We start from the raw sequence: 17,896 nt of genomic DNA, 5'->3' as shown, positions 1-17,896 counted from the left end.
AATACCGATTCAAAGTGGCGTCCAAAACCCTCTCCAGTTTACCAAGCCATAACGTCCTGTGGGGCCTTAACCTTAGGTTCCTTGAGAACACTACCATTCTTGGAGCTTCGCCCAGTCAAGACGTCGTAGATTCGCTGTCCAAATCGGTTGAATGCATTTGTCATACCGCCCATCTTGGTAAGCTTCTTCTCAAGCTCAGAAAGCTGGAAATCGAAAGACATCCCATCAACCGTCACAACATTGCGGTCCAGATCAATCTGGATGTCCGCTCCCATGTTTGCCATCTCGTAAAATTGAGCATCATTGATGATGAACCCCCATAGTCCCAAAGATGGCTGATTCCTGCTGTAGATGAAGGCAAAACTCTGGGCTATAACACACTTCACCCCAGCACCTGTTGTCAAATGTTCAGCATGGTCCTTACTACTTCAGGCCGAGAAGCGCGTTGCATCCAGCCAAAGAAAGACAAACCTAGCAGTGATTGAACAGACTCCTGACGGCTGGATCCGCACCCAAACGCCTTGCCGGCGACAACCACCTCGTAACCTTCTTTGACCTTCTGTCGGAACTCTGGAGTGGTGTGCTCAAGACAGTGGCTTCCTAACTCTTCGTTATTCTTTGATGTAAGGAGATATTGGGCCGGGGCAAGCTGATAAGCGGCAGTCAGCAACGTCAGTGTCTAATATCTGTCTTAAAAGCAGGGTCAGAGACGTACCGCATCAGTGTCAACAAAGTCTCCCAGTCGAAAGACTTTGCTCTTGATAGTGCCAGATCTTGTTGTCCCATTGTCTCCCACTCCGACGTCAGTCAGTTTGAAGTCCTGCTCATCTTCTACGCCATCTTGTTTCTCGGCGTCTTGTCCAGGTGGCTCGACCCAGAGCGGTTGGGTGAGAGGTCCCTCGGGAAGTGAGCCTTTGCCTTTGATGCTGTTCCATCGCTCATCTGGCACAAGATCGATGAGCTCCTGTGGCGATGTCACGACCATGTTAAAGGACGACGCAGCGACCGTTGCGGCGGAAGCCAAACTACCAATTGCCCCTTTTACAGACCATCAGTTCTAGTGAATATCAAAGAGACACATCCGTATTGCAAAACCACTTACCCTTCCCCATTCGATTTTCAAAGTTGCGGTTTTGGCTGCTCAACCAGACCTCACCTGGCTGGGCCATATCCGCACCCATACCCACGCAATAGCTGCATCCTGGAACACCGATGGTGAAGCCAGCACGTTCATAGATCTCTGCGAGCCCGGACTTTCGCAAGTAGTCCGCGATAGGACGGCTGCCCGGCACCACTCGGCGGTTTCCTCCCGCAACGGGCTGCTTTCCTGCCTCGAGACCAGCTTGCAGAACCAACGCTCCCATTATGAGATCCTCCTCCGCCGTTGTGCATGCGCCGATGAATACGCCATCGAGATTTGTGCCTGCAACCTCTGACATGGGCACAACGTCATCGGGACTAGGATATCGAGCCACGAATGGCTGCGCCAAAGATATGTCAATGATGTGAGACTCAGCGTATGAACAACCTTCGTCCGGCTTGAAGTAGTAAGAAGCGGTCTTGTGATGAGCCGTCTTTCGGGAATCGATGAACTGCTTGGTCACTTCATCCGCATGGAAGATGCCTGTGATACCACCAAATTCGGTTGTCATGTTGGCAACAGCGAAGCGTGCGTCGGGGCTCAGCCATCGACATCCTGGCCCAGTGTACTCTACAACTCTGTCCGCCGCAACCGTGTTGCGCTTGAGTTGTTGCAGAATATATAGGATAATGTCCTTCCCGCCTACACCTCGTCGTGGTTTGCCGATCAGGCGAATCTCAACAACCTCTGGAACCTTGAACCAGATCTCGCCAGTGACGAGCGCCATCGTGACTTCGGTGGCGCCTAGGCCAATAGCAAGACATCCATCAGCGCCCGCACTACAGGTGTGAGAATCAGAACCGATGATTATCTGTCCAGGTTGTGCACGCTCGCGGTAGAACTCTGTATGCATGATGGTGTAGTTGTGGCCTTGGAACTCGGTCATTTTGAATCTCTTTCTTGCAAAGTCCATCTGGCCAACAAGCTTCTGGACAAGCGGTGTGTCCATAATCCTGGGATCAACAACATGATCGCCTGCAAGCCAAAACCTGGAGTTCGAGAAAATACCAGGATCTCCAAGCTTGTTGTACGCTTGAAGCATGCCCTGTCATACGTTATCGGGGTTGCTCTCCACAAAACTAAGCGCCCAAACTCACGTGCCAAGTTGCTTCACTGGCCATGACCCAGTCAACGGAAATCCTGATAGTGTCCCCAGTGCGTACCCATCCTGGAAGATTTACATCGTGCAAGGCGAATATCTTCTCCGTGACGTTCATAGGACGGCGGCCAGCGGGCCTATTGACCAAGGGCACGATTGGTCCGCCGCACCTTTCGGCTGAGTTGAGAGACTCAAGCCCTACAGATCCGATTCTCAGTACGACCCGAACAGCGGGCACGTTCTTGGCACTATATAAGAAAGAACGAGGGGGCGAGAGTTCTTACATGCGGATGCCAAAAGTACGACCTCATCTATGTCTATTTCTGATAAGTTCATGTCCGTTGAAAGTCCCATGCCTCCGTAGTCAGGAGATCCCGTGGCGATAGTGAGAACCTCTTGGATTGCGCCTGCTTCTTTAGGATTTCCATCTTCAAGCAGCTTCTTTGAGAGCGACGATAGAGTTGAGAGAGCATTGTTACCCTGGTCTACTTATAGTCAGTACAAGGAACTTGGTCTTTTCACCCGTCGATTCCGCAATGGTTCGCCAGGAAGCACGGGATTTCGGACCTGCTGGAGCCCAGCCAGCATTGATGCCAACATTTCTGGTTGCTTTCAGTATTTCTAGGACCCGCGTTTGGAAGCTATTCGCGGCCATCGTGGAGTAGGATGCTTCGCGGTGGTCACTGGCAAAGTCTAAGGTAGATCGACGAAAATCGTGAGGGTTCAACTCAGAAACTGCCCAGTATCACAACGTTCTTCACGTTTGCTCCGGGGAAAGGTTCTCTGGGGTGGCCAGCCGGTGCCTTTTCAGTATGGTTGGGGTCATATGTTAAAGTTTAAACTTGCTGGGCTGGACCAATACTTCGGCCCGTATTACAACACATTCATCCGGGGTGCCTGGGGTACGCAAGTCAGGGCGAATACGACGCAGTCTCATCCGTGCGTTTCACGCAACTGACGTGGGGTTCCGACCATAGTAAGTATTACTTTCTCATTGTTCAATCTCGAAGCTCGGTGAGCCCTCAGTTGAAGGGTCTAGTCGGCTGTTACTGTTTATGCGGATCATATTTCTTCCTCTCGACACATGAAAATAACCGTACTGCTATCCACCATGAGAAGCACTAGATATTGTCATGCATGCCCCTTTTGACTCAAATACGATCTCGCTACTGTCTCATAGGTGACGAACTCAACTTGCGTTCCATGACCTTTCATCCACAGCACCATGCTCTCAATAGTTCCAATAATGTGTGCCATTCCAGATGTATCAGGATGCAAGATTAACGGAAACACGAAATCCGCAGGACCTTCGCCGTCCGGTCCATGATTCCAAAGCCAAGTGAATCTGTCTTGCCACATCCTCTCAATCGACTGAGACGGCACGTATCCATGCGAGTTTTCCACGTTCGGTAGATACTGCAAGGGTGTCATATCCTCCATGTACCAGTTGGCGGGGATCTCGACGACTTTGGAAGGCTCTGGCAAAGCACAGGGTCGCATCCAAGTCTGTGCAGGCTGTGAATAGTCTACCGGTACTGGTGACGGCCCTTTTGTGAGTTGATATAGCTGAGAATCGTGACCGCTTAGTGAAGAGTCATACAAGAAGCCTTCACTCTCGAGCAACTCAATCGTTTCTTCTCGTAGTCGATAGAGGGGCGCTCGGTATCCAACAGGCTTCTTTCCAGTGAGAGATTGAGCAAGTTTGACGCACTTCTCGAAGATGTCCTTCTCTTGTTGTCTGCTTAGTCTCGTACAGTCTTCGTGACAATAGCCGTGTAACGCGACCTCTGCTCCAGAATCAATGATCAACTGGGTTTCCACGGGAAATGTCTCCATTGAATGACCCGGAATGAACCAAGTCATCTTGTCGGCAACATCCAATCGTTTGAACAGACGGATCAGACGGCTCACTCCAACATGGCCTGCGAAGAAGCCTGAGGAATAGTCTGCCAAACAGTTACGTGGGTGCTGTCCTGTGCCTAACCATCCGGAGACTGCATCAAAGTCGACCGATAGTAGTACTCGAACTTGGCGAGATGGCGCACTTATTGCTTGAGGAATCTGAGCAACAACTGAAGTTGTTTTCAATCTTCGTATGAGACCTTCAAAAGATGCGATTGCTTCAGGACTATTTCCGTTTGGAGCAACCCGAACGGGAACTCCTCCTACTTCGACGACTAGATTTCCTAGGTTAGACATGGAAGCTGCGAGAATCTTCTTGTGCATGGATCATTGTCTACTTACTCTCCCCCATAATATATTTTTCTTCAGTACAAAAGCTAACTGTAAGATGGCGAGACGCGAAGCCTTCTAAAGCTGACTTGGACGGAGATGTGCTTTACAGACCAGCCTAAAGGGCTCATCGTCCACAGAGATACTGAGGAGTGAGGGGTAGTTGGAGCTGCTAATGAGGGGTGAGATGTCGATAAGAAGAAACTTCGGGTGCATAGGTTCAGTCAGTCGCTATCTTTCTGCATACAGTCCATTATACTAACAGTGTCCACCCCCCCCCCCCTTTTTCCCCCACTTATGCAAAAACATGAAAAAAAGCTAGTTTTACGCTATGACGCGCATTTTTCTATATTATATATAAAACGTGCTAAATCTATCGCTAATACTTTAATTACTATTAATTACTATAGTTATAATAATATTTAAATATATAACTACATAATAGAGATATAAAGTATATATCTAATACCTCTATAATAATTTATTTATTTATAGAGATATTACTAACTTAGCTAATTACTTTATCTCTATACTAATTAACTAATAAAAAGTTTATTTTATTTTTATAAGAGATTAAAATAATATTTACTAAAGAAAAAAAGAAGAGATTTATTATATAACCTTACATATCTATTTAATATATAGTTTATATAGTTTTAATTAACATAAAAATATATTAAGGAGTTTAATATAAGTTTTTTTAGAATAAATAGCTTTAGTAGTTAATAAGAGTAATAACTCTCTTAATAATTTAGCTTATTTATTATTAAAAGTTTATTATTACATAGATTATATCTACTTATTAATTATTTACTATTAATTAATATATATTTATAGTTTATTATATTAGATATATTAAGAAAGATACTAAGTAATAATAATAATATAATAATGTTTAGAATATTAAATCTATAGCTATTAATAAGTATAATAATATTATTGTTTAAAAACTAAAAAACTTATAAACTAGTAAATATTATTAATTATACTGAATAAATAATTTAATAATATAAATTATAATATAATATTACTAATAAGATATAGAGATATAAGAGGTATTACTAAAGTTAATAAAAGATAGAAATAATATTATATAAAACTTCTTAAACTACTATAATATTATAGTAATCTGTTTCTTAAAGAGACATAAGATTTCTTATTAAAAGCTTTTAAGATCTAAATTAATTATTCCATAATTAGTTAATAGTTAAATTTATCTAATTACATAAGTAAGAAGTTTATAATTATTACTACTTAATAAAATAATAAATTATAACATAAATATCTATATTATATATAATAATATTATTCTAATTAGCTAATATTTATTAATAAATCTAATATTAATAAGGATATGAAGATATAAAAGACTAAATAAGTACTAAAAAAGCTTATTATATTTTAAATTATAGAGATTAATTAGTTTTAAAACTTTTATATATAAATCTTATTACGTTTTAAATTCAGTAATATCTTATATTTAACTATATATTATAATAAAACTAATAGTAATAGCTTCTTTTATTAGCTATAAAAATATTTCATATTAAAATATAGATATGTTTTAAAATTAAATTTTATTATTATTATAAATAACTTCTCTTATCATTACATACTTTAAATTAAAGATTTATACTAAATATTAAATATCAATATTAAGTTTCTACCTCTATATTTATTAGATTTTGACTTTAAAAGTATTTTAATAATCTAAAGTAATATATTAAAAAGATATAACTATTTAAAATAGAATAATCATAAGATTAATCTTTAGGATTTTATAGAATATCTATATAACTATATTATAGAGATTAAGTATTATTTATTTTAGATTAAAAGCGATTTCTACTATTTATTTATTTACTTTAATAAGATAGAGTAAATATTTAATAATATTAAACTATAAAAGAGGGAATAAGCTATAAATATTAAATCTTAATAAGTAATTTAAATCTTTATTATATAATCATAATAAATCTTAATTATATTATTATATAATAAGAAATTATTAGATTTATAATTATAACTATTAAGATTAAGTTTAACTAGAAGTATAACTAAATATAGAAAATATGTCATTATTTATTATTTTTATTAATAGCTATATATATATATATATATATATCTATTTTACTTATATAGTAGCTAAAATATATTATTAATACTTATAATAATAACTTATTATAATAATATATTACTATAGTTAACACACTTTACCAGTCAGCCGCGCATATCAGTCAGCTGCACACTTTTCCTCATCTTTCAAACATTAAGTAAGTTTTTACAACCAGAATGTAGAAAATTAATTAGCTCTCATCAGCATCTGATTCACTAGACGATTCTACATCTTTAGAACACGTTCGCGCATTATAGCCTATCTTGCTGCACACACCGCAACGCTGTTAAGCCGACTGACCCTTCTTCAACAGACCCCTATCTTCACCTTCTTGAGGTCCTAGATATTTCCCTTTGCCCTTTTCTTCTAGGATAACCTGAGATTCTGCTATACTAAGTGCTCCTCTAAGCTGGACGTATATCTTTTTCGCTCTCTGGCGCTTAGCAAGCATTATATTAGCATCCTAAAGTGTGCGCATCTGATCTGTTAAAATTATGATTAAGTGTGCTATTACCTGCACACCCTTTACTAGCTGGTTAACCACCTTAATTATTAGTGTTAGAGAGCTTCCCTAATAGGCTGAGATCTAAGTTTTAATAGAGTTTAATTATGAAAGCGCTTTATGTTAGTTAGAGGGTGTTTATAACTATTAGGCTGGTAGTATTAAGGGATTAGTTATAAGAGGTATAAGTGTATATATATATATATATATGAGTTTCCTAATTATATAATTTAGGTCTTATAGTAAAATAATTAGCTCTATAGAAGGTAGATTTAATATTTTTATTTATAAAGATCTTATTATAGGCTTTATAGAAGGTAATTGTTACGACCGCTACAGTTGGTCACTGTAGGATTGTAACTATATAATGCAGAACAGGGGATAATGGCAGCAGATTTGTCATTAGCGAAGCTTTTGCTTTGTGCCACAGTTGGTTGCCCTGACCCGCTCGTAACACTAGACTAATCCTCTTACCCTCTGCTAATAACCTTTAAGTTATATAACTATAGTTCAGACTTAAATATCCTTTTCACCTCTACGCTCCTCTATTAGACTTTAAATATTATAATAAGCTAAGTTAACTATCTTCTTCTAGCTACCTCTATCTCTATTAGTCTCTTTTATCTCCCTCTCCTTTACTATTTAGACGTCTACGCTGTAATAAATAACATCTTCTGCCCTACTACGTAGTCTTAATAGCCCTACTACTATTAGCTATACTTTTAATATATTCGCTCTTCTTAATTTATTAATATTCCCCTTAAACTACTTTAACTATCTTAAAGAAGTCTATAAAGTATTTATAAATATTAGGATTATTATTAGTAGCTTTAACTATTTCTATATTAACTTTAAGGCTATATAACTTTAATATCTCATACTTATTAACTATTTTAAGTAGGTACTTTTAAGTGAATTTAAGTAGAGTCTTTTTATTAGTATAGAGAAGGTTATTATATTTAGAGCCCTTAATTGTATTCGCTTTAGTCTTATAGATTAAGTTATTTAGAGCGGCTTTATTTAGCCTATATATAGGTATAATAAAGGGGAAAGATATTATATAAAGTTATTATAACTATATATAAGAGGATATAAAAAATAAGCTTAAGGCTTTATTTAAAGTAGTAGCTAAGTTTTTATATTATAGCTATAAGAACCTTTTTAGCTATAGTAGCGAAAAGTTATACTATTAAGTTTATATCCTTAAATATAGGTTTAAGCTATTATTAAGCTCTAGCTATATCATAAATAATGCTCTCGCCAGTATGTTTTACTGCTCTGCTACCTACTTACTTACCATCTTCTATTAGGAATAAGTTAAGCTAAATATTAAAAACTAGTTATACTGAGATTTATTTGTTTATTTTATTAAGATTGAGTATAAGTTAAAGTGCTGCTATTAAGTTTTAGTATTATGAAAAAAGTATAGAGTGAACTGTAACACCTATTTATATAGGTTAATTAGACTGCTAATATAGAGTTTTTAACTAATATTATTATTATTCTTTTTAGTAATTTAATAGTTATATATTTTTATATAAATACCTCTTTTTAATTTTTGATAGTATACATAAAGTTTAAAATAAGATATTATATTAGAGAAAGTATTAAACTATTTTCTATAATAATTGCTATTATTTATAAAGGATTTGATTAAGTTTTTAATATTTTTAATAAGATCTTAAACAAACCTTTATTTAGTAAACTAAATATCTAATAACTTATAAATTACTTATAAGCTACTATCTATTAATTATAGTTTTTATAGCTTCTTTTGAAACTTTTTATTAATATTATATTATTTATTATAAATAGATATAAACTACTTAATAAAGCTAGCTATTTAATCTAAAGCTTTTTAAAGTAAATCTAATATTATTAATAAAGATAAATAAATTAAAAGTATAATACTTAGTTAATAAGTATTTAAAAGAGTTAATAATAGAAGAATTAATAATAACTATTATAAAATATTTATATATAGCTAATATATTAATAATAGTAATAACTAATAATAATAAGAGCTATATATAACTATAAGTTATAATACTAAATATAATAATTTAATATTGTTATATTGTTATATATATTAATCATAATATTATTATTAGTATTAATTAAGCTAAACTTTAACTTTAATAATAGAAATATAATATTTTTAGCTTTCTCTTTTATTATTGGTATTATCTCTTAATTATTATTAACTTTAAAAATATTTCTATTTCTCTTATCTTAGTATTTTTAATCCTTAATAAAATAATTATAAAATATCTTACTAAATAGTTTTTTAAATAGTTTTATATTATTAATATGAGTTTATTTATTTAGAATAACCTTTATCTATTTCTCTATATAATAAGATTTAATTTTGTAATACTTCTAGTTTAATATATAATATTAGTTAAAACTCTTATTATTTAAATTATTTTTACATTTTTAATATTTTAAGTAGACATTTATATAGAGAAGTTATTTATATATATTTTCTTTCTAATACTTAATATTTATAAAATTATTAAACTTATAGTTAATTACGTTTTATGTATTAACTAAAATACCTATTTAATTACTTTTTTAAAACGTTTATATATTAATTATTATCCTATTAGAAATTAATATAGCATTATATTATTACTTAATAGTAAAAAAACTTTATTTCTTTTTTTAGTTTATTTAAGAGAGGCAATAATATTAATTTATAGAATATTTAGCTAAATAACTTCTTTAGTAAATAGATATATTTAAATACAAATTAATGTTAATTTAGAGATATTAATTAGCTTTTTCTAAATAATAATAATAGTAATATTAGCTCTTTTTAAATTATATTAATAAATTATTTCTATTTTAAATTAAATATTACTATCAATTTTTCAATTTTTATTATTTATATCTAATATATTAATAAAGCTAAGTTTATTATATATAGTATTCTTAATAATTAGATTAAAATAAATAAACTCTTATTTGTGAATATTAAGCTATAAATAACTTAAATTTATAATAAAATTAGTTTATTATTACTTATATCTTCTTCTTGTTTTACATATATTCAGAAATAATATAGATATGTTATTAATATTATAACAGAAAGCCATAAATATATGATTTATAAATTAAATAATTTAATAAAAAGTTATATTAACTAAAGTTAAATTTAATTAAAATAATAATATTAATAAAAATAGAATACTTTAAAACTAAATCTTCTGTAATAGATATTTCTTTATTTCCTCTATATTATTATTACTTCTTAATAAGAGGATATTTTTAAAGCTTTTTATAATAATAGAGGCTCTATATATGTATACTTTCTTTATATTATAAACTTAACACCTATTAAATTATAATCTTAAGATTAGCTTTAGTAATAATAATTTTAATAATAACTTTTTTAATAGCCTTTTTAATAATAACAGCATAACAAGCTTTTTTAATAAATATGATAATTTTACTTAATAATAAAATAGAGTATTAAAGAGGATCTCTAGTAGTATCTTATATTAATTATTATATATATTTTTATTTCTACATATTATTAATAATAAGTAGTAAATAATACCTAAATAGGTTATTATCTACTTATTAAGGTATATAGTAATACTTAAGAGGTATTATAACGCCTTTAGATTATAAGATTTAATAAGAATAAATTCATTAAAGCTATTAAAATAGGTTAATCACTATACTATAAATATCTATATAGTACTAAACAAATTTTCATATATATATATATAGGGATTATACATATGTAATTTTAGTAAAAAGGGGGGGTGGATGCTGTTAGTGTAACGGACTGTATGCAGCTAGAGATAGCTGAGGCTGGCTACTGCTGTGGTGTTCATTGGCGGTCAGAGCGGGTTCTGCGACAGCACAACCGCAGGCTCCAGACCGATCCGGTGTGAACAAGAGGGGTCGGCACTACCCCAGTCCACTATTACTTCATCAATCAGGTCTCCGCCGGATGTTCGTGAGCATCGTCACCCAATAGCAACGCTGATCAGAGCCAACGATAGGAGCTGGAGGATTCCACTTTTCTACTGCAAGTGCCATGGATTCGGAATTCTCGGTCGAGAAGGCCAGGGAGCAATTCCCGTCTTTGCAGAAGGACCAGATCTTTGGCGATAACGCTGGTGGCAGTCAAGTGCTAGGCAGTGTTGCCCACAGGTAAGTGATGCCTCTGACGACGACGTGCTATCGTGTAAGAGCTTACCATGATCAGTATCTCAGAGTATCTCATAACCAACAATGTCCAGCTTGGAGCAACTTACAGCACATCGCGCACATCAACCGCCAAGTTTGATGAGGCCTATCGGATCGCATCTCAGTACATCAATGCTGGCATTGACGAAATTGGTAAGGCCGACGCTGTCATCCAAGAAAACTGAAAACTAACAGGTTTTCTCAACTTCGAGTGATTGGAGCATCCACCACTCAGGTCTTGCGGAATCTCGCCGCTTCCATTAAGCTCGAAGCTGGCGATGAGCTTATTCTCTCTGAGATGGACCATGAGTCGAACATTGATCCATGGCTGCACTACGCCCAAATCGCTGGTGCGAACATCAAGTGGTGGTCGCCAGCTGATCGATCGAACCCGAAGCTTGATGCCAAGACCCTCCAAAGTCTATTGACTACCAAGACACGCCTTGTGGCCTGTACACATGCTAGCAATATTCTTGGTAGCATTCATGACATCAAAGCCATTGCCGATACGGTGCACGAGATTCCCGATGCCCTTCTTTGCGTGGACGGCGTTGCCTACGCTCCACACCGGGCGATTGACGTAAAAGAACTTGGCGCAGACTTTTATGCCTTTTCTTGGTACAAGGTGAGCCCCCCGAGTCTATGAGATTATTGATAAAGAATGAAAGCATCTGGCATCAGTATCACATGAATTGACACGTGGAAATCAGGTCTATGGACCTCATATCTCCCTTTTATACGGTTCACGCAAGGCCCAGGAACAATTAAAACCGCTAGGACATTATTTCAATCCATCTGCAAGTTTGATGGATAAACTGGAGCTCGCCGGTGCCAGCTATGAGCTGACACAATCTATCATACCCCTTGTCGCTTATTTTGGGAAGAACCCCAAGAAGACATGGGATGAGATCACCCAGCACGAAGAAAAGCTTCAGAAGCGCCTTATTGAGTACCTCGACTCAAGACCAGACATTTCCATCCGTGGAGAAACTTCATCCGAGCCCGCAATTCGACTACCGACTGTGAGTTTCACGGTGAGGGGAAGATCCTCACAGAGCGTGGTAGAGGCTGTCGAAACACAGTCGAATATTGGAATTCGCTGGGGTCACTTCTTCTCCAAGAGACTGGCTGAAAGGACTCTTGGTCTCGACGATGATGGTGTAGTGCGGGTCAGCCTAGTGCACTACAACACCGGTGAGTAATCTCGTGATTCTTGCCTTTTGCTGCAGACATGCTTCCCAGAGAGCTTACAACAAGGCGTGTTAGTGGACGAGGTTGAGGCAATTGTCAGGGTTCTGGATAAGGTTTTGGGTCCAATTTAACGAAGTCGGAGAATGATGGGGCTGCGGATGCAGACGAGGATGCACGTGGCTATGTGCACGCAAGCTACGGGATCAGAATGAGGGGCAGGAGTGCCGACCACCGGCGCATTCTCACCTATGCGGAGACTTTCGGGGGAGTCAGATTAAGTCCCATCTAGAACAGGTAGCGAAGGTGAGGTAAACCAAATATCATAACCTGCCTCAGTCAGACTGCGTTCTTCGAGGCAAACTACCGGTCCGAGATGTTATCCGATAGAATGGAACGCCACGCGGCAAGACACAACAACCGACGATACTTACACCTGGGGTAACGTTGTAACCTCCAGGGACGAACCAAGTGAACTGACTCATGGTCTTCGGTGCTTTCTCGTTTGGGACATCCCAGGTCCGAAAGCTTGCGATACATTCGTCGTTCTTCATTGGGGTTGGGCGCGTAGAAAATGGAAATAGAGTTCAAAAATACCAGTCATGCAACTGGGCTAGACAGATCTAATGGTGAGAAAACTCCACACTTCGATGCCAACCGAAAGGTTTCATCTGGACTTGGTCAGGTTCATCCGCGTTGTCCAGGACCACGGTGTGCCGAGGGTTCGGATAATTGAGAAAGCATCGAGAAGACAACTACATAGTCTGTTTTGCCATGGGGTTCAGTCACAGGAAGCTCTCTCATTGGCGGCGGTTTTGGTAGACGTCTAATCACACTGTGACGCTGCACAGTCCGAACTTTCCTAGTAGGGCCGTCGTGGAAATGCAACACATACTGAATCAGCTCCATTTCAAAGAAGGTTTGCAGGGCTGATGATGTTACGACATATAAATGTGGGACCGGCAACTATGATTCCTCTTGCTTCTTCAAAACCGCCATCGTCGCTTCGGTCAAGTAGGTGCTCTGCGTCAACGACATTCCGTATTGAAGGTTTTACTGCGTTAAAACGTCAAATATCAGTTGTCAAGATGTACGTCCTTCACTCTCTAACACATGAATTGACACTCACCCTCACGGAGGTTATCAGATCCCCAAAATAAGTATGCTGGGTTTCTGCAGTTTGAAAACCCAAACCGGAAATGGCCCAACAGAGTCTTGAAAAGACCGCCTACATGGCTGTCTACAGATCTTCGAGACGGTAACCAATCTCTCATCAACCCATTGGTACGCGGGACGCCTGTTTTGACTCTAGAAGTGGTGTTTACCCGTTCAAACAGACTGTGGATCAGAAGTGGGAATACTTTCAGATGCTCGTCTCAATTGGCTATAAGGAGATCGAAGTCAGCTTTCCTGCGGCTTCCCAAGTTGAATTTGACTTCACGCGCCGTCTCATCGAGACTCCTGGGGCCGTACCAGATGACGTTCGGATCAGAGGACTCTCTCCGACGCGTGAAGACTTCTTGGCCCGCACGGTAGAAGCCTTATGGGGAGCCAAGCGAGCCGCGATCTGCACATACATATGCACCAGCGACAAACAACTAAAATACCAAGGTTTCACTCGCGAGAAGGCTGTAGAACAGGCCGTGAGATCAGTTCGGTTCCTGCGGTCTCTCACGAAAGATGATCCGGAGTCTGCCTCCGTCACCCACTGGACTCTCGCCTTTGGTCTTGAAGCTTACAACGAAGCTGACCCCGAATTTGCGTTGTTGATCACAGAGGCTGTTAAAGAGGCCTGGGGGGCGACTGAAGAGGATCCGTTGATTGCCGTCCTAGCCACCAGCACAGAGGTAGCCACGCCAAATGTGTTTGCAGACCAGGTCGAACTTTTTCAGGCTTCCTTATCTGAGCCTAAAAAGATCAGAATATCGCTGCATCCCCATAACGATCGTGGATGCGGAATTGCCACGGCGGAAATGGGCATGCTAGCCGGCGCTGGTATGGTTGAGGGCTGCCTTTTTGGCAATGGTGAACGCTGTGGAAACGTGGATCTTGTCGCTCTGGCTTTGAACTTCTTGTCGAGGGGTATTCACCCTGGCCTGGACTTTTCAAATCTTCCACAGATCAGAGAAAGGTTTGAAAGACTCACTGGACTGACAATCTCCCAGCGTGCACCGTACGCTGGTGAGTTTGCCCTACAAGCATTCAGTGGCAGCCACCAGAATATCATCCGTAAAGGGCTTGCATGGCGGAACGAAGCTTTCGAGAGGGGGGAGCAGCCGATTTGGGACATCCCCTATCTTCCTCTCGACCCGCTGGATCTAGGTATTCCGATGGATCAGGTCATCCGCGTGAATTCACAGAGCGGCAAGGCAGCCGCCACTTGGATTCTCAGCCGACGATGGGGGCTCGATCTTCCTGTCGACCTTCAGATTGATTTCGGTCGCCGTGTACAAATGATGTGCGAAGCCCTGGCTCGGGAGATCAGTCATCAGGAGGTCATCAACCTGTTCATCGCCAGCTACGCACTTTCGTCAGAAAGACATGGTACCGGCAATATCAGCGTTTCTAATGACGGAACCCTCGAGAACGTTACTGGAACAGTCAATCCAGCGGACGGCTTGACGATACGGGTCAATGGATCCGGCAGCAGTATCGCGTCCGCAGTCATTAGGGGGCTTCATTTCATGAAGGAAATGGACGTGGGTGCCGAAGTCTGTCATACGCAACAGCTTACGTCCGATTTTGATCAAGGCAAAACTTGTGCATTGGCGACATGTACTGAAGGGGAGCAGACAGCTTGGGGATACTCCATCGACAGCAACCAACGTACAGCGCAGGCAATGGCAGTTGTTGCGGCGGCTTTGGTATGTATCGTATCAATATGTGACTTATATTTATAAGCCTAAGGTAGGCTAACTTATTTCCCAGCACCTCCATCGCCGCAAGTTGTCAACTCTTCCGTTCAAGAAGCATGGGGCTACGACTAGGATGGATGCAAAGGCGGCACCTCCGCAAACCATTACCAAAGCATAGCACCAGTATAGTATGCTACAAAATCAGTCGGGTTCTATGATGCTTCCATCAATCAGTTTCTACTTCCCGGGAAGCCGTCACAATACATGGATAATTCTGAAACACTGTAATCTCACGACCTCTTAGAGACAACGAATCTAGACAGCACTACCATGTCCACTATTAAGGTACTTGATAAAGGACAGAACTCTGTCATTTCGAACTACTGGCCCACGCTCTCACAGCCGAAGAGGCATACCTTGCTCGGCTTCTTCGTCATGCTGGATGCGTTCCGGTTCCACGGAATCTGCGGCCCGGCTCTTCCACGCACGATTGGCAATTTCTCCTGTCGCAGGAGACTCGTTTCTCACCAAGAAGAACCCAAGTGCCAGATATATGCCGATAACAACAAATTCTTCAAGGACAGCCATGGTCACGTAAACGCCCAGGTCGCCCCTGGCCATAGAAAACGTCTTGTTGTGCAGAAAGGTCCCCAGAATCGAATAAATGATTCGAGTCAATAGAAAAGGCCATGCCAAAAGGATCGCGACAAGCAAGCGTCGCTCGATATGAGGAACTTGGCTGAGGGGCGTGAAGGCTTGTCGGGAGACGACTATGACAGCCGTGATTGCAATGAATCCAGCAAGGTATAGCAGTATAGATGCTTTTGTTATGGCCTGGGGCTGGTACGTGCCGTCTGAGGAGTAGCTCATACTCGTGCCACCAACGATGCTTAGGATTAGGCCGACATATAATACGGCCTGGATAATTCTGAAGTGCTTAGTATTGATTGAAGAAACTCTGGTTGCCTTCACCCAGTCAAAGCTGTCAAGGTGTGAGCTTCCTGAGATGTTCGTGGTGTTCGGGGTCGATTACAGTCTTAAAATTACTCCGAGCGTTGCCAGGGGTAACGTCCCACACCCACTTTTGGCCACCCCCCACATTTGGCCACCCCAAAAATGCTTCACCGCCATGATGACCACCAACTTCAACCTTCCACAACTTCACCAATTTTAATCCAATCGCCCTCATCTTTCGTATATATCTTCTTTTGATCAAGATGCCTCAATATACCGAAGATGACATTAACCAGGCTCTTGAAGCTATCGCACACGGTACTAGCGTTAAAAAAGCTGCATTTGAATGGGGTATACCACGATCGACGCTGAAAAATCGTATGAAGGGTCATCAGGCAAGGGATATAGCCTTTTCTGATCTGCAAAGACTCTCTGCAGGCCAGGAAAGCCATTTGGCTGAATGGGTTCGAATTCAGGCTGCCTTAGGCCTACCTCCAACTCATCAACAACTCAAGGACTTTGCTGAACGCATCCTACAGGTCCATGGAGACTCCCAGCCTCTTGGAAAGAACTGGGTACAGTCTTTTATTAAGAGAAACCCATCTGTAAGGGTCCAAAGAAGCAGAGCAATCGATTCCCAGCGTATCAATAGAGCTTCAACTAATGTAATCAGGCAATGGTTCAAGCACCTCGCCATACCTGAGATCATGGCCATTAAGGCCTACAATCGATATAATATGGATGAGACTGGTATCCTAGAAGGTAGAGGATCAAATAGGCTTGTTCTTGGATCATCAGAAACTCATTCTATCCGCAAGAAACAGCCTGGATCGCATGCTTGGACATCTCTAATCGAGTGTATCTCTGCAACTGGCAAGGCACTGCCTCCACTTGTTATATATAAGGGCAAGAATGTCCAGCAGCAGTGGTTCCCTCTAGATCTGACGCCATATAAATCCTAGAAGTTCACAGCTACAGAAAACGGGTGGACTTCAGACTCTACAGCTGTCAAGTGGTTAACAGAGGTCTTTATCCCTTCAACCCAGCCAGGGGACCCCTCAGAGGTCAGATTATTGATCTTAGATGGTCATAGAAGCCATAAGACTACTGCTTTTATGTATATATGCTTTAGGAACAAGATATATCTACTGTTCTTGCCAGCACACACGTCACACGTCCTTCAGCCACTCGATCAGTCGGTTTTTAGGCCCCTCAAGGCAGCATATAAGAAGGAGCTTGGATTACTGGCTGAATAGGATGCTGGTATAGTTGTAGGCAAGAGAAATTTCGTTATATGCTATAGCAAGGCGCGAAAGGCAGCCCTAACAAGCAAAAACATCATCAGTGGCTGGAAATAGACTGGTTTGTGGCCTATCAGTATGGCTAGACCCCTCATGAGCCCTCTGCTGCTTGAGAACACTTCAACCCCTGCCAAACCAGCTGGTCAGGTCTGCAAAGGGCTCTCTGATGGCAAAGCAAGCGAAAAATAGGCGGCAGATACATCAGCAGTCCCTTGGTCAACCCCTAAGAAGAGGGATGAGCTTCAGGATCAGTTCAGCCTGTTCAGTAAGCTGGATACCGATAAGCATACGCAGCGCCTGCTTTT

The 17,896-nt window shown here is 39.5% G+C and overlaps 3 protein-coding genes across 3 annotated transcripts; 1 reads left to right on the top strand and 2 right to left on the bottom strand.

Annotated features, from left to right (window-relative positions):
- Positions 1–38: 38 nt before the first annotated feature.
- acoC-1 (putative aconitate hydratase) lies at positions 39–2,895 on the bottom strand (the record flags this gene model as incomplete). The annotated part of the gene is made up of 7 exons (XM_037317332.1): positions 39–394; positions 472–649; positions 716–1,038; positions 1,103–2,186; positions 2,239–2,438; positions 2,525–2,725; positions 2,808–2,895. 7 exons carry the CDS (start codon positions 2,893–2,895, stop codon positions 39–41), a joined length of 2,430 nt encoding a protein of 809 aa, XP_037183467.1.
- Positions 2,896–3,371: 476 nt separating this feature from the next.
- pgdA-0 (Peptidoglycan deacetylase) lies at positions 3,372–4,103 on the bottom strand (the record flags this gene model as incomplete). The annotated part of the gene is made up of 1 exon (XM_037317331.1): positions 3,372–4,103. The coding sequence occupies one exon, from the start codon at positions 4,101–4,103 to the stop codon at positions 3,372–3,374; it is 732 nt and encodes a 243-aa protein (XP_037183466.1).
- Positions 4,104–11,141: 7,038 nt separating this feature from the next.
- On the top strand, positions 11,142–15,514 carry LEU4-1 (2-isopropylmalate synthase; the record flags this gene model as incomplete). Its single annotated transcript, XM_037317330.1, has 8 exons — positions 11,142–11,257; positions 11,313–11,446; positions 11,506–11,918; positions 12,004–12,315; positions 12,376–12,487; positions 13,629–13,765; positions 13,819–15,345; positions 15,410–15,514. The coding sequence occupies 8 exons, from the start codon at positions 11,142–11,144 to the stop codon at positions 15,512–15,514; spliced, it is 2,856 nt and encodes a 951-aa protein (XP_037183465.1).
- Positions 15,515–17,896: the final 2,382 nt, after the last annotated feature.

Source organism: Colletotrichum aenigma (genome assembly GCF_013390185.1).
Source record: "Colletotrichum aenigma strain Cg56 chromosome Unknown KSG_Cg56_contig02, whole genome shotgun sequence".
Taxonomy (NCBI): domain Eukaryota; kingdom Fungi; phylum Ascomycota; class Sordariomycetes; order Glomerellales; family Glomerellaceae; genus Colletotrichum; species Colletotrichum aenigma.
This window is presented reverse-complemented; position numbering and strand designations above follow the sequence as displayed.